This window comes from Anser cygnoides, chromosome 1 (genome assembly GCF_040182565.1).
Source record: "Anser cygnoides isolate HZ-2024a breed goose chromosome 1, Taihu_goose_T2T_genome, whole genome shotgun sequence".
In the NCBI taxonomy this organism is placed as follows: domain Eukaryota; kingdom Metazoa; phylum Chordata; class Aves; order Anseriformes; family Anatidae; genus Anser; species Anser cygnoides.
The window spans coordinates 176,260,397-176,287,682 of NC_089873.1; the positions used below are offsets into that span (position 1 = coordinate 176,260,397).

General features: G+C 35.1%; 1 protein-coding gene across 3 annotated transcripts in view; it reads left to right on the top strand.

Moving 5' to 3' along the window:
* Positions 1-24,565, top strand: part of DIAPH3 (diaphanous related formin 3) — a 248,389-nt gene extending 223,824 nt beyond the window's left edge. For 2 of the 3 annotated variants that reach the window (XM_048047759.2, XM_048047760.2), the window contains one exon: positions 21,449-24,565. In XM_048047759.2, coding sequence (XP_047903716.2) covers positions 21,449-21,708 — 260 coding nt within the window. In that variant the 3' untranslated portion in view covers positions 21,709-24,565. Of the gene's footprint in view, positions 1-17,610; positions 17,657-21,448 lie in introns of all 3 variants that reach the window. The other variant, XM_048047761.2, reaches the window with a different exon arrangement.
* The last annotated feature ends 2,721 nt before the right edge of the window (positions 24,566-27,286 follow it).

The following is a 27,286-nucleotide window of genomic DNA, read 5'->3' on the forward strand; positions in this document are numbered from 1 at the left end:
AGAAACTGAACTAATACTTACGTGTAGGAGGAAACTTCTGAGTTCTAGGGTTGTGGCAGACTGGAACTCTTGATCAGGGAGCAAACAACAGAACTGGAGAATTTGACCAGAAAGGGGGGTAGAAATGGATACAGAGTAAGGACAAGAGACAAAAAGGGATTAGCTGGCTGGTGAAAATAAACTGACAGCTGGACACTTTAGTAAGGTTGGAGAAATCAGAGTTGACAGTTGAAGACATTAAGAAGCACAAAAAGTTTTGGAAAATGGTAGAAAAACTTACTGTATGATAATTAAATTGTTGCATCTAGTCAAGTACTGACGATAGTGAGAAAATTAAGAACTCAGTGATAATGGTCTCAAGTTGCACCAGGGGAGGTTTAGGTTGGATATGAGGAAGATTTTCTTCATGGAGAGGGTGGTCAAGCACTGGAATGGGCTGCCCAGGGAAGTAGTGGAGTCCCCATCCTCGTAGGTATACAAGAGATACGTGGGCATGGCACTAAGGGACGCGTGGTTTAGTGATGGGATTTGGTAGGTTGATTTTTGATCGTTGGACTTGGTGATCTTAAAGGTCCTTTCCAACCCAAATGGTGATTCTACAATTCTGTGTTCACAGAACAAGAGGAATTTAGGTGTAAATAGTAAGAAAGTATACATGTAAGCAGTTATGAAATATATTGTCTACAGAATAAACAGCTAAGATTCTTACCTTCATTAGAAAAAATATTAATACAACTTGAATCATTAAATATTTAAAGGCACTTTTTAGACTGATAATTTAATATATTTAAGCCTATGGCAAAGTTATTGCTAAATGTTTTTTTTCTTTTTCTTACATTGTACTCGCTATGATTCTTGCAGCATTTTTAGTAAATGAATCTTTATACACTTTCCTATTTATACGTTTTTAAAAAGCAAAGACTTGGTATTACAAAACATTGTAATATTCATATAGACATATTTTTTGAGTGTTTTCATTTAAGTTTGGTGTTCATAGTGCATTAAAATATTTTCTAGCAAAAATAAGGAAATATAGTTTCTTAACTGTTTTAGTAACATTTTTTCAATATAACCTCAAAGGTTGGTCTTTTCCCATTCTGGGCATTCAGGCATATTTAGAAATACCTCTTTCAGCCATATTTTGAAGTGCTGTCTGGTAAATAATAAACAAATGGGACACTTCTTATACCAACTTTCTCAACTTTGTGACTTTGTGAAAGGAGGTGTCACTATCTCTAGGCCAACAAAGGCTAAATTTAATCTGAGTTACTATCTCAAATAATATGGTTTGTCAGTGATAGCTTATAAGTAATGATTATTCCCACTATATATTGGAGCAAATCCAGAAGTACCTTCTTACAAATCTTACAAATCTTACAAATCTGTCATCCTCTAGAACTATTCAGTCTTTACATGCCAAGCTTTCACTTGTTCTTTATTTTTCAGAACCCATAAAACATATTTAATGGCACTTTAATAGTTCTCCTTCACTTGAGTCAGTAAAGAGTTACAGAATTTAGCTCTTAAGGCTATTTTCTTTTGAAAATGGAGAGGAAAAAAAAAGTGAGAATTCAGGAAAGAAATACGATGTCATATAGAAAGGGGGGTGAGAGGGGAGTAAAGGAAAAGAAATAAAATGCTCTGTGAACTTTATTGTTCATGTAGCATGGTTACTACACATTTGTGTTTCTTAGTTGATTGACTGTTTGAGTGAGTTTTACTTACTACTCTTCATAGTCAGTAATTGGTATTACTGTCCTGTGTGAAATGCACAGGTGTTTTTCCTAGTATATTTGACTCCTGAATTCAGCTGTTGTGATTAAATGTCACCAAAGTTGAATTATGGGGTTTGAATCGTTATATCTAACTGCTGCCTATTTTTTGAAAAAATTTATGATCTGACTTAACAGCTGTATCACACCTTGAAGTTAGGTTTGAACCAGATGACCTCGAGAGGTGTCCTCCAACCTAAATTACTTTGTTGTCTGAGAGATTTATGCCTCTTTATTAAATCTAGTAGAATTAAAACACATAAGCAAATTTGAAAGTTACTAGACATGCAGATGTCTTGATTATGAAGGATTTATTTTCATCAGAAGCCATCTAAAAATTTTGTTCATTAATGTTTAGTAATATTTTCATATAGAAGATTAGCAACTCCTTGATTAACATAAAAAGATGTTTTTGTCATAAATTCCTCAGGTTAAGGTTTTAATGAGACACCAAACATTTCAGCAAATTGCATCAGGAGTTTTATTAGGGCAACTATTCTACAGAGACAGTACCAAAGTCTTCTGTAGTTCCATATTGGCAACAGCCTTGGTATTTCTTTGCATCTTCTGTATTGGGTAAATCTAAAGTTTAAAAGGCCTGATCGCCTTCTTTTTTAGGGTGGTAAGCTAAAGTTTGGACTACTTTATGAATGAGATTTCATTGGTCATACAAATTAAAAACAAAAAACAAAAAAACTATCCTTCCATGTCCCATAAAACTATTTATTGGCAAGTCATCTAATCAGTTCCAAGTTTTGTTTCGTCATGTTTAGGCAGACTCTGTTTACCTTCATGACAAGCTGGGCAGTTCTGCAAGCTGTGTACCTGCTGAGGATTCACTTGGCTAGCTTCAACAGATCACAGATTTGATTGCAGAATTCACTAACTGCAGCCCATCCTTTGTCCACCAACAGATTTCTCTAAAATACACATTCTGATATTACAAGCTTTATCGCTGACTTTTTTCTTCTAGCAGTAATAGGCATCTCAATTAATAAAGATGGAAGAAAATGTTTTGAATTGATGGAATTAAACTTAGCATAAATTGAGTAGCCTACCTTGTCACATTCAAATTGGAAAAACAAAAAAATACTGTCGAAAATTCAATTTAGCATTGCGGAGATTACTGCAGTATAACAGCCCTTTATCTGTAGTAGTGTACAAAAGCACTTCTAACAGTGCATCAATTTTCACAGCCATTTAGTAGATTAGAAAGCAATTGTAAACAGAGTAAAACCCACATTAACTCCTGTCAACAGCCTGCCTTTTTCTCAGTTATGGATTTGTTTGAAATAACAGTGAAGTCTAAAGTGATTGCATCAACATCACAGATTGTATTATAAATATGAATGAATCCATTGTAATGGACTGCATAGTAATATATGGCAGGCATTTGTCCTCCCCATCAAAGTAACAGCTTTTGTAAAAGAAGAATAGCTGTGACATAAGGGAACATGTCACTCTACAAGAAATTATTCCTCCTGTTGTGAAACTGTAATTGCATCAAGTGACAGGTTTTTATACTGCCCTGAATTTCTTATTATAGTAATGTACCGTTAATACTGTTTGGTATTTCTTTTAACTGAAATCAGCTAAAATGTAGATATATAGATATATAATATTTTTATATAAAATATGTTTATATATATTATATATAATATTTATTAATGAGCATTTATTTATTTATTACTTTTTTGGGGAGGGGGAAAGAAGGAAAGCAGTTATGAATGGTTTTGCTTACTTTGGGAAATTATTTTTTCTTACCACTGCTTAAAAGCAATAAAAACAGTGAGAATGAAAAGAATACCATTTTTTTCCAAATTGGAACTCATTAGTTAGGACACTGATAATTGCAATAAACTGATTTATGGCCAGTGGTAATAGTTGATCGTTAAAGACTTGATGATCCTTCATATGCAGTAACATCCACAGTGGGGTGTATTTTGTATTTCTCTGGAGGGTTATATTCCACAAGAAAGTACCTAATGTCTTTAACTATACTAGAACACTGGACACTAGACGTTTCCAAATGCCTGTTTGTAGAAGGTGTACTAGTGCATATCTTTTTAATTGCTTCTGTCTATTAGAGTATTCCTTATAGTCTTAGATAAGGATATTCTCTCTCCTACTACGTGATTTCTTCTGTTAGAAAACTGGCTGCTGATGAATTGTGATGAGTCCTGCTATAACCGAGCGTTTCTGTGTAGGAAAAAAAAAAAAGTAATATTTGTATGTATGTAAAATATGTACTGTTGTACATATTTGAGTTCCAAATTATCAAATACAGGATATTAAACATTGAAGACCTAATTTTCAAATGACGACAAATGTAATATTTCCTATTTGTGGGAGTAAAACCTGTTAGTGAAGTAAATAGTTACAAAGATAAAAGTACAATTTCCTTCAAATCGTGAAGATGAAGTATGAGTTTATCTTCAATCAGCTGTTGTATTTCATGGTTATTTTTTGAAATATGATGACAATTGTTCAATGAGAAACATCTTACATGAAGACTTCAGCAACTAATAAAAAATTAAATTTTGTCAAAGAAAGTTAATGGCTTTTTCCACCTAGTGAGTGTATTTTCTATGATAACCCATTTGTAATTATAGTTTCTAACCTTCAAATATTTACATTTCAGTGAAATCACAGTTTCAGAAATGGTGATTTCACATTAATGAACATTCTGTTTTACCCTGTAATAGCATTTTTTGACATTTTATTTATATTGTAATAAATATATCAAGAAACTGTACTTATATTTTTGAGAATGAAAAACTGAACTGATGCTATATCTGGATTTATATTATTTCAACCTTATTAAAAAAACTCTCATCTTTGGTAATGATAAAGGACATTTAATTAGGCTTAATGAGAAGCAGTATGAACCATCCGTTTTAAAATATACAACAGCATCATAATCATGTCATTTCTTCATTACTCTTTTCTACAACGCTCTTTCTAACCTAGGAGATACAGGTAATTGGGTGCTTTCTTAAACTGGTCCCAGCACCCTTCTGTGTTTTACCTTCCTATTGGATTTCATCTCTGTCAGTCAAGCAAGACTGAACAAAACTTAAATGCTGTTCTGAGCGCTGGATTTCTGTAATCATAAATTTGGATATTTTGCATTTCCCTATCCTTCCTTTCATGACAGGCAATCAGGTGATCTTCCAAAATCCTATTATCCATGATAACATTTACGGTAATTCTTCCAAAATACTATGCCATCTAATGTCTATTTGTATGTAGTCAATGCTCTATATAATTATATTTAATTATTAACTTTATCTCACTTTTTTTTTTCATTTTATTTAACTATCTTACTGATCTGTGTTAAAAAAGAAAAAGTCTTAAACAGTTTCAAATCAAGTGAAACTACAAATGAAAACAGTCGGTTGAAACAAGCACTGGTGAAGATCCCAGGGTTAGAATGTAACGTGCTCTCATTAACACCCCATTGGATTGCAGTTGAAACTAGTCTGTTATTACTGCACTAACGCCAGCACAGTCTTTTCTTAATTGTGTTCACGTCATCCTTAAAGTAGCCAAGAATTAATTTACCTTTGATAATAGCAGAAATGTCTTCCCCTGGCAGGTGAAGACATTTCTCTTAGTCCAAGATGTACCGGTCTCGCTGGCTGGGAAGTGTCTCCTCGACAGCCAGCCAGCTATCCATAACTCTAAGCTCAGTGCTGTCTGTCTGCCATGTACTCTTTTTAACTTCTTCAGCTCACTTCTCTGACTTGCAACACTTGTGTTTTAAAAACAAACAAACAAAAAACAAAACCTATCATTTTTTAAGTTTCCAAACCATGCAGGTTCCAAGACCTGTAAAGCAGGTAAAAAAATGTCATGGTCTGATGTAGGCGTCAAAGTTCGTGGAATCTGATTTGCCTGTTGTAACCATCTTTTTAAAACTAATCTAAGCTGGGCTATCTCTTTAATCACAAGAAGGCAATAGATATCTAAAGTATGTGCTTTTAATTGTAAGGCAATCTGAAGATTGCCTTTTTCCCTTGACTAGTCCCTTGACAGTGCAATCTCTTTGCCATTATTGTCCTGTAGAGTCAGGCATAATGATTCTGCACAGAGGCTACAATATTCTACAACCATTTTATTACAGTGGAGTACAGCACTAGTGGGTGCATAGGATCTGTAGACAACATCCCACGCTTTGTGTTGCACTTGAAAATTGTATAGCTTGTAGAGCACTAAACAACGTCAGCCACCTACAAATGGCTTATGTGTTTGCCTATAAAAAAGATATTTCAAAAATTTGAAATGTATTTCAGCGGGATCTCTTTTCTGTAGCACGGTCATTCCTACCTTTTTGGAATAATATGGAGCTGTGTGTAATCTGATAAGGGAAATTACATTTTCATTTTAATTCTGATGGACAGAGGTAACTCAGATTTGTTTCTGAATATTAAATGGAATATAATATGGAAGTTTATTCAACGCTAGTGAAAAGTGAACAAGGTATATGTCCAGAGATGAACAAAAATGGAAGTCTAGGTAGCTTCATATATTTATTTCATATGAAAAATAGCTGTTTTACTACTACTATTATTATTGTTCTTATAGGTTTTCCCATGTTGGAACTTAGATGCATTTCTTTGCTAATGCGTTAGCTTTATGTTTTATGGAATAATTCAAATTTAACATATTTATTATGTTTACAAGTGAGAGGCAAATGTTATTTAATATATGCATAAAATATGATGATAAGATCCAATGAAAGCATTTTGTTTACTGTGTATTTTGAATGGCAATGAGACTATATGAATTAAAGTACTGTTGAATAACAGGTGCTGCTATAGTTTTTATCACTGCATACTATTTTTGATTTTTTTTTTAACTTGCTACATACATAAGCACTGTTATAGGATTTATTTATTTATTTGTTTGTTTATGAGAAGGAGTGTTGTAAAAACTCTCATGGGTCTTAAGTCATTTTTCTTTTATTTCTTTCATCTACTAATCTTGTAATCTTGGGTAACACAAATTCAAATACATAGGACTGAGCAATATCTAAAAATCAGAGTTGCCTTGCCATACAAAGCGTCATATTTCTATCTCCATCCGTAAAAACTAAAAGCAAACACTGGCTATGAGATTCTTAAATTCAAATGTACAACACTGGAATTTATAAATTTTGCATGGCAGGAATAAATCTAAGTCAACTTCAGTTTAAAGCAGTGACGAGTTTCATGTGAGGGGTAGGATTCCATATACCAGTACAGAAGTCATTTATGTTATAGGCTGATTTTTAAGTCCTGAATATGTTTCAAGCTTGTCAGAAACTTGTGAAGCTACACAAAAGTATCACAAATCTGTAAGGCAGAGGAACCTAAATAACTGTAAGATATAACCTTAATAACTGTAAGATATTCTCTAAATATGCCTATTTAGAGAAAAGGTGGAGAACAGAAAGGATTTTAAGAGAAGGAAAAATATGTGTTAACTAATGGCTGAGTGGCATACTTAATAATGACTACTTTCATATCTGCAGTTCTTGTCAGTATAATATATACAAAGCAGAGTTCCATTGTTCACATCCAAACTATTCTCTGTAGCAAATATAGTACAATTTATTTCAGTTCTATTCTGTATGCATCAAGAAGAAACTTTGTGAAATTCTATAGCTTGTGTTAAATAGTTGGTGGGATTGATGCCCATAATGTTCTATATGGCCCTAAAATCACTGACAGTAGGACATAGAGTCTCTACAACCTGCCGTCACTGCACAGGCTAGACAGTCCACCTTTTATGCAGACTTTTATGCAGCCAAAAGTTGGAACTTTTCAGACACACAAATTGTAACCCTTAAAAATAGTATCTGGTGACTCTGTTACTGTTAGATGCCTGGACAGCAGGCGCTCACATTTGAGTTAGCTGCCGTAAACTCTCTTTACCTGTTTCAGATATCTACATTAAGGTGAAATGAAGCACACTTCAGAAGTGCTTGTTTCTCCTCATTGACTGTGAAGGGAGCCTGAGGCAACCAGCACAAATTCCTTTAGTCCAGTGAGTCTCACATGGGGGTCACCGGCCTTTGACGAGGCACAAGGACACAGAGGACTAAGCATGCTCCATTGTTTCAAATAATTTTATACAATACTGAACAAAAGAGCTGGTTTTGTTTCTGTAGTTGCAGTGCACCTACACAAATGTAATAATTGAACTTTTGTTCTAAGGTGTATACTCTTAGATGATAGAAGATTTAAATATGAAACATACACTTTAGCTTATTGAAACTGTCTTGAGTTGTGGAAAAACTCTATGTCATTGATACGCTCAGAAGCAGCAAACATTTTCAGCTGAAGACATCAGACAACTTGCAGCTTATACTTGCTGAATTCTTAGAGGTAGAGGAGTATTACTTAGAGTAGTGGGGTATTCTCCCTTACCCCCATAGTATTCCTCGGTTAGGATGTAATATATAAATACCTAGCCAAAATTTTTATAAATGTCTTCAGAGTCTGCTGAATTGTTATTCTTCAATGGTGCTGGCTGATGTTGAGAACCTAGATTTGTGCATGGCGTTATCTTACTATGCAAAACTAAAAATTACATTTGTTCTATAGGATGTTACTTTGAAATGAGCAAATATGTGCTCAAGCTTTGCATTTTAATAGATTTTACCTAGACAGTTAGCTACTGAACATTGGGTTGTTTTTCAGTAGCATTTGTTTTCCTTCGTAGCATTTAAAGCTATTTGAGTATAACATTACCCTTTTGAAATGAGTGCTAAAATGAGGATTCAAGGAAAGATTTGGAAATATAACTCTAACATATTTAGCATGACTGAGTAACTTAATTGATGAGCTGGCAATGTGTTTACAGAACATATTCATTCTAGAAAAAAATGTCATTATGACAATTTCAATTATTACATGCAGTGTGTTTCCTAAGAGGCGTTTTTAGCGTTTCTTTAGAATACGACGGGAGAAAAAGAATTTCCTCATTTAGAAATGCAGTGGTTATATATGACATGAGGGTAATCTATGGATATCATGATCTACATGAAAATTTAGTTGGGGGAAAAAAAAAGGAATAATGGCAGGGCAGGAGGGAACTGAGGAAATTTCTGAATTTATTCTCCTGAGCAATCAAGTGGTTTCCATCAAAGATGAGCTTGCTGCCAGAGCCAGCTTGTTTTGTAGTTCTTGTCTACACTAAATAGATGTGTATAATCACTATAATTGCAAAGTGGTAACTTTTCAGTGGTTACAGACATTTGTCAAAGCACACCCAAAAAGCAGAATGAAGAGCACAGACAGTGCAAAGATTGTTTAGTTATTAAGACTGCCGATGGCTACTTTAAGGTGCTTCAAGTTTCTGCACATTTGCATTTCAGAAGGATATGCAGAATGCATTGCTGGGGAGTGGTCATGGGTTATGTACTTGGAGCTGAAGTATAGACTTGTTGAGGGCTGTATGCCAATATAAACTGATACACCAAACAACCGAACAAAAGCTGAAGAGACAGACATGGAAATGTGTTAAGAAAATACCAGAACTGTGAACATCTATCCTGAAAGTCTTAAAAGTCTTAAAACTGGCATGTAAAAGGCTTTCATCAAATTTAGATATACAATGGCAACCAAGTAAGTACAGATCTGTTACAGTATCAACAGTTGTACTGGGTTTGGCTGGGCTGGAATTAACTTTCATCCTGGCAACCCATATGGTGCTGTGCTTTGTGTTCCCAACAGAACGCTGTTGATAACACACCAGTGTTTTGGCTGTTGCTGAATAGCCTCAAGGCTTTCTCTTTACCACCCCCAAAGAAAGCAGGCGAGTAGCCTTGCACACAGCAAGTAGGCAAGAGGTTGGCAGGGGACATAGCTGGGGCAGCTGACCCAAGCTGAATAAAGAGATGCTCTATACATAAAACGTCATTCTCATCAGGAAAAACTCGAGGAAAGGAGGAGGAAAGAGGGAACATTCGTGGTTATGGCGTTTGTCTTCCCAAGCAAGTGTTGCTACCTGTATTAAACTCTTGTTATCTTGATCTATACTAGCCTTCTCACTTTCCTTCTATTTTCTTCTCATCCCAAGGGAGAGGGGAATAACCAAGAGGCTGGGTTTTTGTTTGGCTCTCGGCCAGGGTCAATGCACCACAACAGTAATTCTTTTTAACACATGATGTTACAATCTTAAACGTGTTTTGAAAGGATTACATTTTTTTCTGACTTCCTTCAGAAAGTCAGTTCACAGGTTTTATGATTTAATGTGTCATAGCATGAAAAATATTTAGTTAAATGCTCAAAGTAACTGAGGAAAGGAAACCATTAATGCTAATTCAGATAAACTTCAGTGGTCTTTGCTGTAATCTGTTGTCCTCTGAATTTTCACTGTTCAAGCATTTACATTTAATATGAGAAAGCATTTGACCGTGCACACTACAGAGAAGTAAGTTAAGCATGTATTTTTCTCTTTCTGACTGAGTGAACTTGTATATTATTATTTTAATTACCCCTCAGGCAATTTTCTGATATGTGGTTGTGTGCAGGTCAGTGTTCTGCGAGTCCTTCAATGTGACAGTTCGTAGAATAATTATCCTGTCATCACACCTTGATTCATTGTTACGTAGTTTCTTGGGCTTTTTCTCTTACTTGCATTTGCTTAGCAACCAGATCACACGTCTCTGATACTTATTATTCAAGTAATCACCCACCGCAGCACATAGATGCATCAATTAAAGCTTTACAATGAAGTATATTGTTCTGTGTAGAATCCTCAGGTGTCAGGAATTAAAAATTGATTTTAAATGGTGCAGACCTTCTTCAAATGGATAATCTGGGTTTATATTAAACAAACAAGCCTACTAACATTCTAAACAAAAAAAGTGATAGGTCACAATCGATAGGAAATTGATGATAAAATTATATTTTGTTCTTAAAATGTGTAGTCTTTTATAGAGTTTTATCAATACAAATATAAACTGAAATGTCTGAGTGCTGAACATCTATATTAGATATGTTTTTTCAGATGCAAATCAATTTTGTATCTGCTTTATTGACTCTTACATATATTCTTTGTAAACATTTTCTGGCTAATTTTCAGATTTGGGTAAATTTCACAGCAAATTATTATTAGAATGTGACTTGAGTACCGAGAAGCTGTCAAGATGGTTCACTGATTTAATGCTGGCATCCTGCAGCTTTGACTGTAATCAGCAGATGCTCTGGCATTACCATAAATGTTTTCTTAACCATCTCTGTCAAAAAAAGAGATTTTTACTGTTTGGAGTCTGCTGTTTCTGATTAAATTCAGTTTGGCTTCTTTTGCATAATTAATATACCATGATGATCTCTAACCTTTTGTTTTTAATATCACCTTTTGAGCTAGACACAGTTGCAAGGCTGCTTTGTAAGTCAGAACAGACAAAGCAATACCAAGTCTATTTGTAAAATTTTTTTATTATTTTTTTTCAGTGTCTTAGGAGGTCTTGCAGCTTTCTGCTTTGATTTCTCAGTGAGTGTAAAGGGATTATTTTTTCAGTTTCTCTCTCTCTCTCTTTTTTTTTTTTTTTTTTTTTGCCACTCTGTCTACATGAAGATTTTCTAAATGAGAGAGAGGCTTCTGGCAAACCAGAAATGTTTTATGTCTTAAATTTCTTGAAATTCAAATTTTTACATAGGAAAGTGTAATTGTTAGAATATAGGACATTAAATATGTTTATCAAGTGAAAAATGCATACCATTAATGATGTTAAAAACAGCGTTTTGAATTTGCCTAGACTGGATTAATTACCTATGACACTGTGTCTAGAATTTGTTTCAGATCATAATTCAGTGATACTGAGACAAATGAGTAAAAGCCATCTTTAAAGAGTAATTCCTTATTTAGATTCTGTTGAAATCCTAGTTATTTTCGAAGTGCTTTGTTGCACTTGCAAAGTACATCAAACACACCTATGGCTGGATCATGTGCAAGCGGATTTTTTTTTTATATCCCACCTCCCTCCATACATGAACAAGGCCAAGTTACAGTCCATCCCAAAGGGAGGAAATTATTAAGTGAAAATGCACAGCATTAATTAGCTTCATACAAAGAGAGAATTGTGAAAGGAGTTTATATACAACCTTGAAGAAGGAGCAAAAGATGAATCACTTTTCTGTGTATTTATTTCATAATATTTAGTTTTGTGTGAGGCTCTTCTTAAAAATGTACAATTTCCTGCTACACAGTTTCAGTCTCCTTGATAGCATGCTTTTGACTATTACATTTTCTGCAGCATTTTGACAGAGAAAAGAAGGAACCATAATAATAATAATTACTATTGAACAATGAAAGTCACATGGACTAAGATGATTCAGCTTCATCCTATCTCCAGTGTGTTCATGAAGGCAGTCTTGGTTGCTAAGTGTACACGGGTCAAACTTCACAATCAGGTCTTGGCTTCTGTCCTGTAAAGTGAAGAGCCTGGGAGCCAAAAGCTACTCATGCAATCTTTGGGATAATAGTGGATGACGGAGAAGTGCAACAGGTGATGAAAGACCTTTTTTCCCATCAGTTTGACCTGACATTACAAAATACTTGTGATTTACCTTCAGTATTTCAACCTACCAATACTCTGATTGCTGATATAAACCTGGAAATTGAAATTTGGGCTAAAATAAGGGTATGCAAATGGTATAGTTTTTAGCAGTTATTAGAATACTTAGGGTCTTTGTAAACCTTTACTATCAGAAATAGAGCATAAAAAGTGGCTAAGTGGATGAACTTAGAGTTTAGTGTTAAATTCTAAAGGCAATTTATGTATTAGACATAGTTACATAGTTTTTCTAGAATATTTGTTCTAAAATAGTAAATACTTGACAGAAGCAACAACATGATTTAGAACTGCAGTGCATGGAATCTCATCAATATCGTTCCATTCTTTAGGACTTGTTGCTTTGTTGCTTGGATTTGTTGAGTTTTTATTTTTCAGAAGAATGAGGCTCCCTACTGTTGATTTTTGTAGTTTGGGGGGGGGGGGGGGGGGGGAGGAGGAGGCACAACAATTGGTAAAAGAAAGCCACAATTTGTGTGTTTCTTTTCCATTTTGGTTATTTTCATCAGCATGTTACTTATCATTACCCACTGCAGCTGCCTGTAGCTTTCCTTTGATGGCAGCAGTCTTTATGCATATTCCTTAAATTCTTTATCAAAGTGTACCTTGAAAGCAGTATTCATCTATACGTAGATACTACGCAGAATAATTTGGAGACTAAATGCATCTCCTGCTCAAAGACATCAGTTTAGTATGTGGGATCTACACAAATTAACTTCAGCTGAACTGAGTATAACTTGAGACTACAGAACTCTATGTATTTTGTCACAAACCACCTATTTATAGTCATCATTTTTTACTCTATTAACTCTAAAAAGGCAAGCTACAATATGCTTGTGTACAAAGTAAAAAGCCAAGTAATAAAACCACATTTCAGAAATGTAAAATAGTCCAAATATGTTAACTGCCATATTTTATCGTAGATCATTATAATTTCCCAATCGTTTCCTGTTCTGAAGAAGAGAAAAAGGTGATGTTTATTCTAGTTGTACATTGGGAGAAATCCCATAAATACCTAACTTGCAATACATTTCCATCCACTACCTGAAAGCCCACTGTCACTGGTTGTGCCTCATCCATATAGATAGGATCAAGATTTATCTTTTTACACCCCTAATCCCAACATAAATAAGATTAATTTATATTTATTAATAGTACAGTCATACCAAATTATTTATCCTTTAATTAAGAGACTTACCCATTTAGGTTTTTAAGGATGATTCAAACCATGAGCTGTAAGAATCAATAGAGACCATAAAGTAGGTTTCCAATTTGGAAGTTTCTGTTTTGCCGTTTCCTAAGAACTCCACAATATAACGTGATTTATGGAAATATGCATATGAGAACAAGACACAGAAGATCAATTGTAATGCAGACTGAAATAGGGAGGAGGCTAAACCCCTAAGTCTGAATTAGCCATCAGACACCCTCAGAAGCTTCTTCACTCACATGAAAAGCTTGGATGAATTTTGTCAGTAGTTTGATGCGCAGTTTTGTTCTCTTTTCATCTTGACAGGCACTCAAGACTTTCATTTAAATCCCAGTAACTTAAAGTTGCATTTCTTGTAATGAAAGTCATTGCCATATTAGAGGTGAGAGTGTGTTAAAAAGAGAAAGTGGTCCCATCTCAACACAAATGCAAGGTACATTTGGAAAAACAGGAAAAAGATCGAATGGAGTGATCAACAGGAGCTTGAAGTAGTCTTTGAGAAGATGTAGGTAGGCAAGGGATTAAAAGAATTTTGAAAGGCTTTGCTGTAGGGTCAGGTAAAAGGGAGCTGGTCCAGCACAGTTCGTTTCTTCACAAATTAGTTTGCTCACAGTTTATAATGGATTAGCTTTGAAATTTAGTTTCTATAAATCCTCTATCCTAGTCTCACTTAGTTCTGACATATTCTCTTCTTGCCTGTGAAATGACAAAAAATATATATTTGGTGTTTCTGAAAACTTAGTGAATCTCATCTTAAATTGAAGTATTGATTAGTGTTTATTCCTTGCATTTCACACTTCTTAATAAAACACTTGAACAGCAGTACCAATTAAATGCACATTTTTATTTTTTATTTAGTCTTCGAAATTTCAGTAACACTTTTCCATGCCTTATCAATTCTTTTCTGCTTTGGATTAGTCAAGTTGTGAGCATGAAATATTGAGGTGTAAGAAATTACTTATCAAACAAAGATCATCTCAGTACAGCTAACACTTTTTAGGTGCTGGGGCTGCAGGGTATAACTGAAATAAGTCGTAACAACACATAGCACTCCTTTAACATGTTGGGGACATTCTCCAATCCTACCCTTGTCAGTCACTGAAATTGTTGAAAAAAATATGAAACTAATAAAAAGTGACAATAAAATATATTCAAAGTATTTTCCATTATACTATCCAGCAAGGAGATATCCCATTTTTTATGAGTCATGTTACGTGATAGGCATGGACCTTCTAGCTATAGCAGTCTTTCTTATTACATCCAAATTCTGCTTCTGGGTGGTAAGGCAGGCTTTTAAGAAAGAGAATTAGGTGTTGTGATGTTCTGTCTTCTAATGCCAATGCCAAGGGCTGGGAATGGGTTTCAGGGGGCCAGCTTTGTGCTGTATAAATTACATTAAGGAAAGATAGGTGCCCGAAAAAAAGTCATGGCTCACATGTGTCCTGTACCTTAAGCTCTAATAGGAATGTGAGGGGAGTGGGGAAGAGGGCAGTGCGGGAAATGAGACCCTCATTTCCTGCCTGAGAAGAAAATAAGAAAACGATTTTTGTGTTGTCCTTTCTGACAGTAAAAAGTCAAGAGTGTGGAATCACAATTTGAAAATTGAAGGGGTCTCTCCTTCCTTCTTTCCTTCCTTCCTTCCTTCCTTCCTGCCTCCCTTCCTTCCTTCCTCTTTCTGTCTGTCTCTCTCTCTTTCTCTCTCTTTCTCTCTTTCCCTTTCTAATTGGGAAATTCAAATAGGGAATGCTAGAAGACAAACAGAGTCCTCTCATCTCTAAGCTATTGTGGTGGGTTGGCCTTGGGTGGCAGCCAAACCCTCAGCCAGCTGCTTGTTCGCTGCCCTAGCTGTCCCAGCAGGACAGGGGTGGAAAATAGGAAGAACAGGACCACGAAAGGTCACGGGTCAAGGTAAGGTTCCATGTGGTCCCTTCAGGGAGGCAACAAACAGCACAAAGGGCTGCTGGGCCTGGTCCTGCCCTGCGGCGGGGCCCTGGGAGCCGGCTGCAACTCGCCGTGTCCAGCACGGGGCAGCCCCGGCCTTACCTCAGGGAGGAGCCCTGCAGCTCCCCAGATACTTTGACCAACATCTGGATGGCAGCACCTGGATGCCAACATCCAATATAGCTGTCCCTGTTAGAGGTGAAGCTAGGTGCCTCTGAAGCCTCCATCTTGTCCTGAACTTGAAAACAGAGGTCCTCAAAATGGCTGCCAGCTGTGGTTGTATTCAGCCTTTCAAAATTAAGAGTCTGTCTTAGAAGTAAATCTCAGCCAGCTGAAACATAAGCCATTATTGCCTGGTTTACCTCAGAAGAAGTCGTTCATATCTGAAAACTGTTTTGCTGTTTACCTCTTCAGCAACGTGCCAATGGGTGGTTAATAATTTATGGATGGTTAATACTTTGGTATAGGCAAGGGAATCCATCATGGATACCTCCAGACTAACTTTTCAAGGCTTTGACTTTATTTAGCTAGAGCATACAGGGGTGATGGGGGCATACATCAATCTCCTCGCAAAGCCCATTTTATGTGACCACGCTCTAAATACATAAGGTTTCATTGGCACATGCATGATGGTGCAGTCAGTATAATTCGTGGAAGATGGACGGCACTTCCAGACTGAGGCTGGACTGCTGAAAATATTCAGGCTTACAGGAGTGCTGTATAGTTGCATCCAAAATCAGCATATCGTGCTACTCTCTGGGGCATGTCCCCAGAATATCTTCTAGCAAAAGCAAGTCATGACTCATAATGTAAGAAATAATTTGCGTTGGTGGTAAGGTTGGTGCGTAAGTGTTGGCTGAAGAAAATCTATCAGCATAGACATAGCTTCAGGAGTACAATGTGGTGTGTGGAGCACAGGCCGAACAGATAGGAAATAAGTCCGCTGGGTCTTTGAGCAATTTTCCCTGTTAACTTGGTAAAAGATGTAATGAGACTGTAACTGCAATTGTTCTTGCCTATATTATGATTTCATCATGCCCCACATTGAGATGTATGACTGTAATACAAGCTTATAATGCCATGTAATGTCATTCTCCTTATTGTATTTACAAATTTATTTTTCAATCAGTGTACAAGTATTTACATAAAAAGCAAGTTTGTCCTTAGCATTAAGACTTTTATTGAGAAACTATGCAATGAAATAAAGCTTTTCAAAGTACTTTTTTATTTTAAATATTTATTAGTGGCTTTAAAAAAATCCATATCTCTACTTCAGTAAGTCTCTTGCAATCATTTTTTTCACTATTAAAGGTAATATACAACAGCATTAGGCAGGATTTTAAAATCTCCAACTGATCATATTTTGTTTCCCCAGGTTCACAGCAGGCAGGTCTCATATTACTGATTTCTTTTGTTCACATACTATTACACAATTTCCTTTTTCTGAATATAAAGTATGCAGCCTTTAATAGATTATAAGCATATTATTATAAGTCGTTCTATGCTAGGACACCATTTAAACTAAGGAAAGCTATTAAGCACAATTTTCTGTCAACTGAATTTCATGAGCATTGCTGTTAATCAAAGTAATTTTAAAAGACTTGCATCGAGATGATAGTAGCTTTAGCTTTTTGGCTCTGGGTTATGTGAATATGATTTTGAAATGTTTTTGATTAACAGCAATGTTCAGGAAATTCATATCTGGGAAAACTGAATTTTAATAGGTCTGAAGATGTCAAGGACCTACAATAGAATTTAAATGTCATACAATCTGAACACTGAGACTTCAGTAGTGTACAATGCAAGCTCTGCCTAATCCATGCCTGGAAGCATTTAGTAGTGGTAAAGTCAAAACTGTTATGGGTAAATGTTTTCTCGCTCCAGCCTTTAGAAACCTTAACTCTGAAATCAAAGGTTTTGTTTCTTTTATTTTCATCTGCATAGTGATTGTTATAATACAGGTGAATGACAGTTTTTGATTGCTAAGAGTGACCAAACATTAGAAACTTTAGTCTTACGGATACCAACTACTTCCAATGTATACAGCAAATTAATAAATTCTGTCCTTATCCAGTGATTTTTAATGTCTGCTTTCTTTTTTGTCTTGCTGCTGCATGAAGGTACACCTCGCTACAGTAGGTGGACAAGTAGTGCATCTCCAGCAATGTAAGCTTTCTTATTAACAAGACTTCACGTAGAAGTACCTCTCCATAAGCAGTTTTCTTTTAACTGTATATAACATTATTCTTTTCTGTTAACATTGTATTTGAACCAAGATATATAATGTGTAAATATATTTATTTTATTCTGTGAGTTGATTCAAATATAGTTCCAAAATATAGTTTCAAATATAGTCTTTGTTTCAAATAAAAGCAAAAGCTAATAAATGTCCATAGTGTAATGGTTCAAAGTATTTTAGAAAAAGTCTGTTATTTCTGCCTGGTTTATGGATCTTCTGGGGGTACCCTTGTTATAGAGAGGAAAGTATTAAAATGGTGGCCCAATGTGACTAAGCCATTTCCTTGCTCTTGCAGACAGACATATAAAAAATATTCTCTTCAGAAACAGATGGAATTGCTCCTTATAACTGGTTATATATTTTTTTGCTCTCACTTTATTATATGTGCATTCCAGAACTTCCTTAGTCTGATGGTTCAAAATATTCAGGTCTCTAACGGAAATATTGTAATAGTTATTTGTTCTTGTGCTCACTTTATCAGTTAATTTTGATTTGGGGCCTTTCCTGAAAGTAAATAACAATATTCTTCCTAGCCTTTATCACACTAAAGTAAACAAGCTCTTCTACTGTCCTGATCCAGGTTACATGCTGAACTGCAGCAGATCGTAGCCTTGTAGTTTTTAACTCACTGTCATGGTTTCAGTCACTCTCACATGTATGGTGCTTTGGCTTTTTTAAACCACCCATCAGTTGTAGGCTGAAAATGCACTTTTGTTCCTGTAGCATAGGATTTGAGGAAGCTGTGGTAACAATCCAAAGAAATGACTTTGGAATGGATGAGATACCAAATCACTAACACATGAAAGCTTTGAATTAGTGTGTGAAACAGTACAGGTTGTTACAGAGTTTGGGGTTAACACAAATTAATTTCTGTTGTATTAAAATAAACCACTGACAGGGTAGAAAATATTATTTCTTATTAATTAGTGAGAGTTTCTCCTTTTCTTCTTACTAGTATCTAACTAGTTTTAAACTTTGACTTAAATGTCAGTGATCCTTCATTCTACTACAAAAAATACCACCAGAAACATATATACCTCAAGTATTGCAGCAGTTCATTTTTTACATGCATATTTAACAAAGTGAAATGTAGGACTGTGAGTAAGTATGTATGCTTTCTGAGACAGGCCCAGCAAAGTTCAGTGTTTCTGAATAGGAATCATAACAGGCAATTTAATAAGCTGGGAATTGCCTACAGCCAAATCTGCTACTACTGGACATACAATAGCATAGCAATATGGACAAGCATAGGCATAGCAAAATGGCATATGAAAGACATACAATAGGCATAGCAAAATGGACATGCATAGACATAGAAGGTATATCAGTGCTATATAGAAAAACCCTCCTTGACTGAAAGAACGTATAGGGAAAAGATGCCACCTGATTTAGGAAGCATCAGAAATAACAACTTTAAGATGATAGAACAAGATTCAGAGAAAATCTTTTTTTTTCTGTTTTTTTTCAATTGACACTAGTCCTGCAATATTTTTTGTAACATGGCTGAAACCAAAATGTTCTCATTTCTTAGGAAGTGTGTTAATCACTAGAGTATCATGTATTAAGAAAATGAAAATGTGATTATTTCGATGAATTATGGCTTCTTCACTGCACAGGAGTTACAACAAGTGAAGTGAGGACTACTCACATAAACTGGCTGGTGTTTAAAGCACTTTCCTAATGCTGTTTCCTGTTGTTGCAGGACCCCTCAAACAGAAAGCAAGGACTCTGGTCTTTCAAGTTGACTCTGTTAACTAGTCTATGCCTAGAAAGTCATGATTATCAGTGACATTGCTCCAATTTTTATGGGAAAAAAATGAAAAAAGAAAAATCTATACTGAGCTTTATTCATTCACTTACCCCCACACAAGAATTCTAGATTGTAAGCAGCAAGTTATGGAAGACATCTTTCTGCAAGGTTGAATCAGAGTTTCAAAGTGGGATGAGACTGGGGATAGATCCTAATATCTACTATTTCTTAATATCTAACCTGAAGCAGCTTCCTGCTTAGACTATTTGCTGTTCTAAGTCACTCTAAGGCATGGTATGAGAAACTGGGGAAAATATTGGTGGATTTTACTTTGAAGCCTCCATGCTAAATGTTCACTTCATCTTTTATTCAGTGTAGTTCATCATACTTAGTTGATCCTTGTGCTTGACTATTTTGTGGTGAAGATTCCTCTGAACTGCAAAGTGGTCACATTTTGGTACATGGTACACATCTGCACTTGATCTCTGATTATGAGGATTTTTTCTTCTGGTTTAAAATGTATTGATTTTCAAAACTCCAAGAGTTCTTCCCACTACCCACTAGGTTGTCTTCAACAGAGTGCAAACTAAAAGGGCTACGATGCAGCTAGTATTTTGTATATTAACACAGGTAGCATGAATTTATCAATCTGCAAATATGTGTTCAGAATCAATAAATGTAAACATTTAAATGGAATGGGATATTTAAATTATATATGTTGGGTTTATTATGTGTGATTATAAAGATGTATTCATCTCCAATCTTTGGCCTTCTGTGATTCAGAAAAACTGAAATGTATGCTGCTGCATCTTCAGGGTCAAATTATTTTTCAATATATATAAAAAATAAAAGGTCATTCAGCTAAGTGAAGAAAATCTGTTATTATCAAATTTTAATTAAGAATTGTTTATCTGATTTAGAAGATGATAGAAAGAAGGTATTATTTTCTTCCACTTTCCAAAAGGTGATTGTACTTGTAAAATTTGCTGAGATTGTCCAAGAAAGTGTGTAAAATCCTCATCCATCACCAAGAGCCCCTGGTCAGGGAATGACAGTGCAGTAAATATCTTCAGCAGCTGCCTTTTAATGTACAAGCTGTTTTCGGTAGGAATTTTCAGCTCTCACATAAAACACACTGTCATGAGTGACTGCCTGTGCTCCAAAGTCATTACTATTGGGATGATGGAACATCTTTCAGCGAATAACCAAAAAACTTTAAATGTCATGTCAAGTTTGTTGAAGCCATTTTCAAGCCTTGTTCAAGGTTACATGAATATTGAGTATGCCTGTTTTTAAAGAGTTGGAGATCTATGAGAGGGACCTCTCAGGTGCTGGTATAGAGAACAGCCACTTGATTTGGCGTTGGGTGGGGGGAAGCAATCTGTCTGTTAATGCATGTCAACCCACCAAAGCTCCCAAATCTTAACTGGGTGCATCTCCTTGAGGCAGTTAATACCAGAGATGTTTAGCAAAAAGTAGCAAGTTATGCAAATTCTTAAAATTACTTAGCTGCCTAAAAGATCACAAAGGAAAGAAAAATTATTACAATGGATAAATGAATTGAAATAGATTTTTTAAATATTTTAAAATTTGATCAATTAAAATATATATATAGGAAATGTAATTAACTAGATAAAAATTTGGAAGTCATTGTGAAGTGCTGGGTATTCTGTTTTCTCTTTGACTCCAGTGAGAAAGAAGGCTCTTCAGGCTCTGTTCTTGATTTCATGGGGAATATGGATGCTAATCTAACAAAGTCATGTAAAGTCTGTATCATTTCTAGGGGACCAAGCCCACTACTTTTGAAGTGATAAGATGTTTTCTTGCCTCTTTGGCCATCATTAGTCCTTCTAATGCATCATCTGCATAGATGTAAAATTTTGTCTGATCAAGAGGTGGTTTTGTTACAAAGTATTGAAACTGAGTATTTTAATATTGAAATTAAGTTTGTTTGTTCTATCTTCTACAGAGAACCAGAAAGCACAGCCAGAGAAGTCATGTTCACACCACAGTATCAGTTTAAAATCAACAAGAAGCCCAGTCAACAAAGAAGTTACTTATGACGTGGAAACAAGTTCTTCTATGGCATGGAGCAAGGCTGTTGGGAGAAAGGAAGCCTGTAATGGAGAAGGCAACAAAGAAAAGAAAACAGAGCGTATTGGGTCTCCTTCTAAGGGAGAAGCCATTCCAGAAGTAGAAGCTCTCCTGGCAAGACTGCGAGCACTATAGAGTAATCATATAAAGGATTAAATCAAAGCTTAAAAACAAGCTATAATAGTGTATCTCTTCAAGATACACTAATTTTCCATTATTGACATCACATACTTTTGAGTTCCAAACGTCCGTAGGTATTAATACTCTACTTCTAAACTTTTTGCAAGACTCCACAAAATGATACTGTAGTTTTGCTTAACTTCAAGAAGATTTTCATTATATATTTCACCGTTTTTTATTCCAAGACACAGTCCTTTTAGTCAACAGGCTGCTGACCACATGTTTTGAGAGCTTCTCAGAATAGAAGTAGAGTATCTTTTAAATATTGTTAGATCGTCATACCTGGGAATAAGGGTCAATAAATAACAGGAAAGTCAGTCTTATATTTTCCACTACACTTTTATTCTGAAGAGATTTTATCATCTAAGAAGTATTATTCTAGCATCATTTGTGATTATAATAATGAGAAATGTATATCATATAAATTTCTCAGCCATGTTCTAGTTTGAGTTCATCAAAGAGTACCAAAGCTTGCTTAATTATATATGCATTTACAAAAGGGAAATCCATGGACAGTAAACAAAGAATCTATGCAAATAATATACTTTACGTGTGAATAATATATCACGTCTATTAAGCTTAGTTATAATGATTATATCAAGATAATATATATGATTTCTATGAATGCAATGTTTTGCAGTTGTGTCCATAGTGGGCAAAAGGTCTTTCTTCACAGTTATTTACGAATGTAATTTTTTATCTTTTCACATGTGAGTAAGGTAACATGTTTCTATAAAAGGAACATATAATAGGAAAGGTTTTTACAAGTGTTTTTTTCACAAACTCATTTTCCAGTAGCCCATAAAGTCTTATTTGCTGGCACAAGAGGAAACTTGCACATAATTGCTTCTCTTTTATCGCACTGTCATTGTACATTCTTACATGTTCGCTATCATATTTATTAATTGCACATCATAAAGAATTGCTACCTATGTTACCAAGTGGGAAGATACTATTAGTATCTTTGCTCCATTATTTAAAGCTTCCTTATTATAAGAGTGTATTAGGTATCTAATATCTTTCTACTAAATTACTCTATTTTTCTTTACAAAATGCTGAAAAATATGTCTTTCAATAAGAGTCAGTTACATGAAACCAGTGTTTCAATGCTTCAGTGCTTTTTATATCCTTGTTTAAGTTGCCTTCTTACTTTCTGCACTAAACATTAATAAAGTTAATTAGAACTCTGAAATTGGGCCTGTTTATACATACTGCATGGAGTGTTTTTCATCCATCATAGGAATCAATCTCATGTTTCTGGGGCTGTTGTAACTGCCATTACACACTCTAATAACATTTCCAGCATTTGCTTAAAAAAATAGGAAGTATGAACAGAAGTCAGGGAAAGATGCAGAGAAATCCTACTAGACAGTAATTTCTTCAGCTCTACTTAAAAAAAAAAAAAAGGCAAAGCTGCCATATGAGGCTGCCTTTGGTGCCTTTTAGTGGGTGAGTAGCAACTGCTACTATCATAATAACTAGAGTGTGGGTCACATGTCCTCTCCAGTCACTACAGTAAAATGTAAGCAATCACTGTGTAATACAGCTATCACTAAAGTTCAACTAAGGTCTTCTGCAACTTGTCAACTGTTAAGACTTCCTACCCTTGCTTACAGGGTACCATACAAATTACTATCTACAAAGTACAGTATGCTTGACTAAATAAAGTTGTTTCTCAAACACAATGAAAATATATGTTGAAGAAAGAAAAAAAAGATTGCTGGAGGACATGCTAAAATGAAAAGGCTGGAAGTGGAGAACTGCCTCTGAAATATGAACATGATGACCTACTAAGTGAAGGTGGAAGTACAGATTCATTTTCCTAAACAGTTTCAGGAAGTTTGTTCATTTGAATTAGTGGGCAATAGAACACAGTAAAAAAATGACAGTTCAGGACACTACTGTGTGTATCAAGAAAATAAATTATAGGAAACTACCTACTGAAATTTTCAGTAGACAAAGTGTTTCTAGCAGCCTGGCATCTTCTGATTTTAAAATAAATATTTACATTTAAAATTATAGATCTTAAACCACGTTTTCGCACAGACTGAGAAGCTGTTAGAAATGTATTCCAGGGCTTTTAGTCCTTCTTAGCGTTGTGTTTCTGAATTAATCCTTTCAAGAAGCCATCAAGTTAATTCACAGTTTCCTTTGTATAACCAGAAGAATAAAAAAAGCCATACAAGTTTTCACAACCTATGCAAATATAATATGTAATTTTTCTGCTTCAGTATTTCTTTGTAACATCATAATTTGATGTATTCAGAGTTGAAGTACACAGTCCAGTTCAAGTGCACAGCAAGTTTTCTTTCTACATTTCATCTTTCTTTAACTTACCTTATAAGTAAACAAATAGGTCATTTTGAATATGAAAAATGCCTAAATTGCCTAATAAGTTCATGTAAAAATAACTTTGAGAATATTATGTCTGCATTCTATTACTATGCTTTTATGTTTTTATTAAAATGTAAAGCTCAGCTTCTAAATTGTATGGGGTAAATTGTTTTAATTCAATTTAAAAATTTATTCATTAATTCAATTTAAAATTTAAAGCTAATTAAAGTTTTAAAAAATGCGGGTAGACTTTTAATGCTGTGTGCTAGTTATTTTTAGTAAGACATTTTTAGTATCAGGTCTATTGCCTGAACTGTAGGACTGGACTATATACCACTTTTGCTAGCTATTGAAGAAGGTTTCACATTCAGTGAAAACCCCTCTGTTTCTGTAATTCACACCTGAAAATTAAATTCCTATAAAAAGAGCTTCCTGATATCTTCAAACATGACTGTTCAAATAAAAGCATTTGAAATAATCTTGTGAGGTACGTTCCACTGCTCGTTCTTTCCTTGATCGGCACACAGAAGGCACAGACAGCAATGGCTTTTCTTACCAGTGAAACTGTAAAGGTCTAATGTGATTGTGATACTTCACATTCATTTTGGATGACTTTTTATTTCACTCAGTAAAAGAATTTTGATTATTACATCATTTTTCAGCTTATATGCCATATTACTCATGGCAGTGGTCTAAATTCATATTTACATAATTCTAATGTTTTGACCTTCTCAAGATATTAATGTTTGCTATCAGTCTCCTCAAGCTGCTTGCAACCAAGCTTGACATCTGGCTTATGGACCGTAGGTAATATGCTAGTCCATGTGAATGCAGAAGGAAAAAATGATGGTAGCCACTTTATTACAAAATTGCACAATGGCATCAGGAGAGGGTAGCTGCCATGAGATGCAACACTGCTCTGAATTAAGCACATCATTAAAGAAGCTTGGCCTGGAACCTGAAATAATTGTAGTTACTTCTGGTTCTCTTACTTAGGGCAAGGCTACTGAAAAGACCACATGTTGAAAAATACCTCAGATGCAGCTGTTATAAACAGTTTTCCTCCAACACAATTTGCCTTGCTTTGCTCATCTGAAGCCACCTCATATGACCAATTCTCAGCCTGTCCCAGCCAAAATCAGACTTTCTCGACCCGAATGAGTTAATGCTGAGCAGCTTGAGGCAATACAGCCCTTTAGGCTTTTATAATAAAAGCTGAAAAAGACATTTGCTGCTAACTCTTCTTCCACATCCACTTTTAATGAACAAGAACAAATTATAATTTTCACACTAATCTTTCCAAGTCTTACAACACTTGGTAACTATAAAACAAATGGGCAAGAAGCAGGGGATGGTAAACCCTGAACTATGGCAGCTAAAACATTATAATAAGCAGTCAGGGTCAAGTGAAAGAGATCAGTGACAACGTTTTTGCTAGAACAAAATTAAGTGGTACTACACCAGTTTCTATTTTTTTTTAATGTGATGTGTGGGTTTTTGCACCTGAACTAAAGGAGAAAAATAACTTCACTTGTAATTCTAAGTCTGAGGAACAGTTTCTCTAGTTTATGAAAAAAAAAAAAAGTCTTGTAGCTTTTATCAGTGCCAAGATTCCTACATGTAAGAAATTCTGAAATAACCATCTTGCATTAATTATGCAATAAATTAATCAATTTGATTTAAATTATTCTGGCACATGAAGCAAGCACAGTTTCTTCCTTTCCAAATATACTTTCTACATTGCACTATTTTGTGTTTTACCTGTAAGATCAGGGCTATACATCTCATTGTAAAAGCATGTCAAAAAAGCATTCTGGCCACCATAACACCACTGAAGAATAAACAAGAGGTGGTCCAGATACAATTTTTCTCTCCCTTCCAGTTACAGAGATAGCCATTAAGTTTGATACATTAGCTGAGTGCATTCTAAACCTCTCTGTACTTTTATTTCCTTCAGTACTGCAGCATTTTCTTTTTGTGATCCATGCAATGTCATACACTGAAGAATTACTAAGGGAAATATTTTCTGACAACATACCAAAAATACACCGAGCAGATGACTTGCATGCAATGTCAGTCTTATATACCATAGAGACATAACTGTTGAACAAAATCCAAGCAGAGGCAGATAAGGTATTTCACTCCACCAAAAGAAAATAGTTCCTTTCATCTAAATGAGCTTATTCCGCTATGGGTATTAGAATTGTATGTATTTCTGGAGGGTAATATACCTCTGTTTTTAAGTCTGTTATATTACCCAGAAAAATAAACTATGGAAAGACGGAAGTGAGGAGACCGAGGAGGAGAGTTGATTAATGTGCTGCCTGATTTCACTTCTGGGACCTGAAATTGCATCTAGTGCAGAATGAAGCAACTGGAGAAAAATAGTCTCATCTGACATCTTTAAAGGTCATGAAGGAAATGATGGTGGGTGATCCAGAGTTGGTATGGCCACAGGTGTCTTGTCTATTCGAAGACATATATCAGAATATCCTCAGAATAGCAATGCTGTGGGGCTGCTAGTTCACAAAGCTCTCAAATGAATAAAAGGAAGGAAAAGTCTGACAACAATAAATATGAGGAGTCCCCAAAAAACTAAGAATATTTTCATAAATCCAAGGGTCAGACTGGCTCCCATTCACTTCAACAGGTAAAGGAAGAGTGTGAGGAGTCAGATGAGTCCACATAATTGTAATATCTCCACTCTGTCATACTGGGCTGGGCTGTTCTTGGTAGCTATGGTGGCTGACATAGAGAAGGCGACACAGAAGGCAGTATGTCCTCATAGCATTTCAGACTGTGGAGAAAGCCACAAGGGCCATGGTCAACAAATATGGGCTCATATCATGAGATCATAATAATTAAAAACAAAACAAAACAAACAAAAAAACAGTTCTACAGACACAAATTAAGTACAATAAAAAAGACTGTCTTCCAAAATCTAAAGATGTCAAAATTGCAACAGAAGGTGTGCAAAGAAAACTTAGGAAAAAAAAAAAATAAAAAAATATTAAAAAAAAAAAAAAGAACAGAAAATGGGAGAGAAAATATAGGAAGTATGTCATCCCTAATCATTTCACTAAGCCTGATGACTCCATACAAGCTATGCATTCAGAAGGAGCTTTAATTCTCATTATTTAGGCTTCTTTGTTATGTACTGTTCAGCCTGTAGCTGAAATTTTCAGTCCAAAGCAAGCCA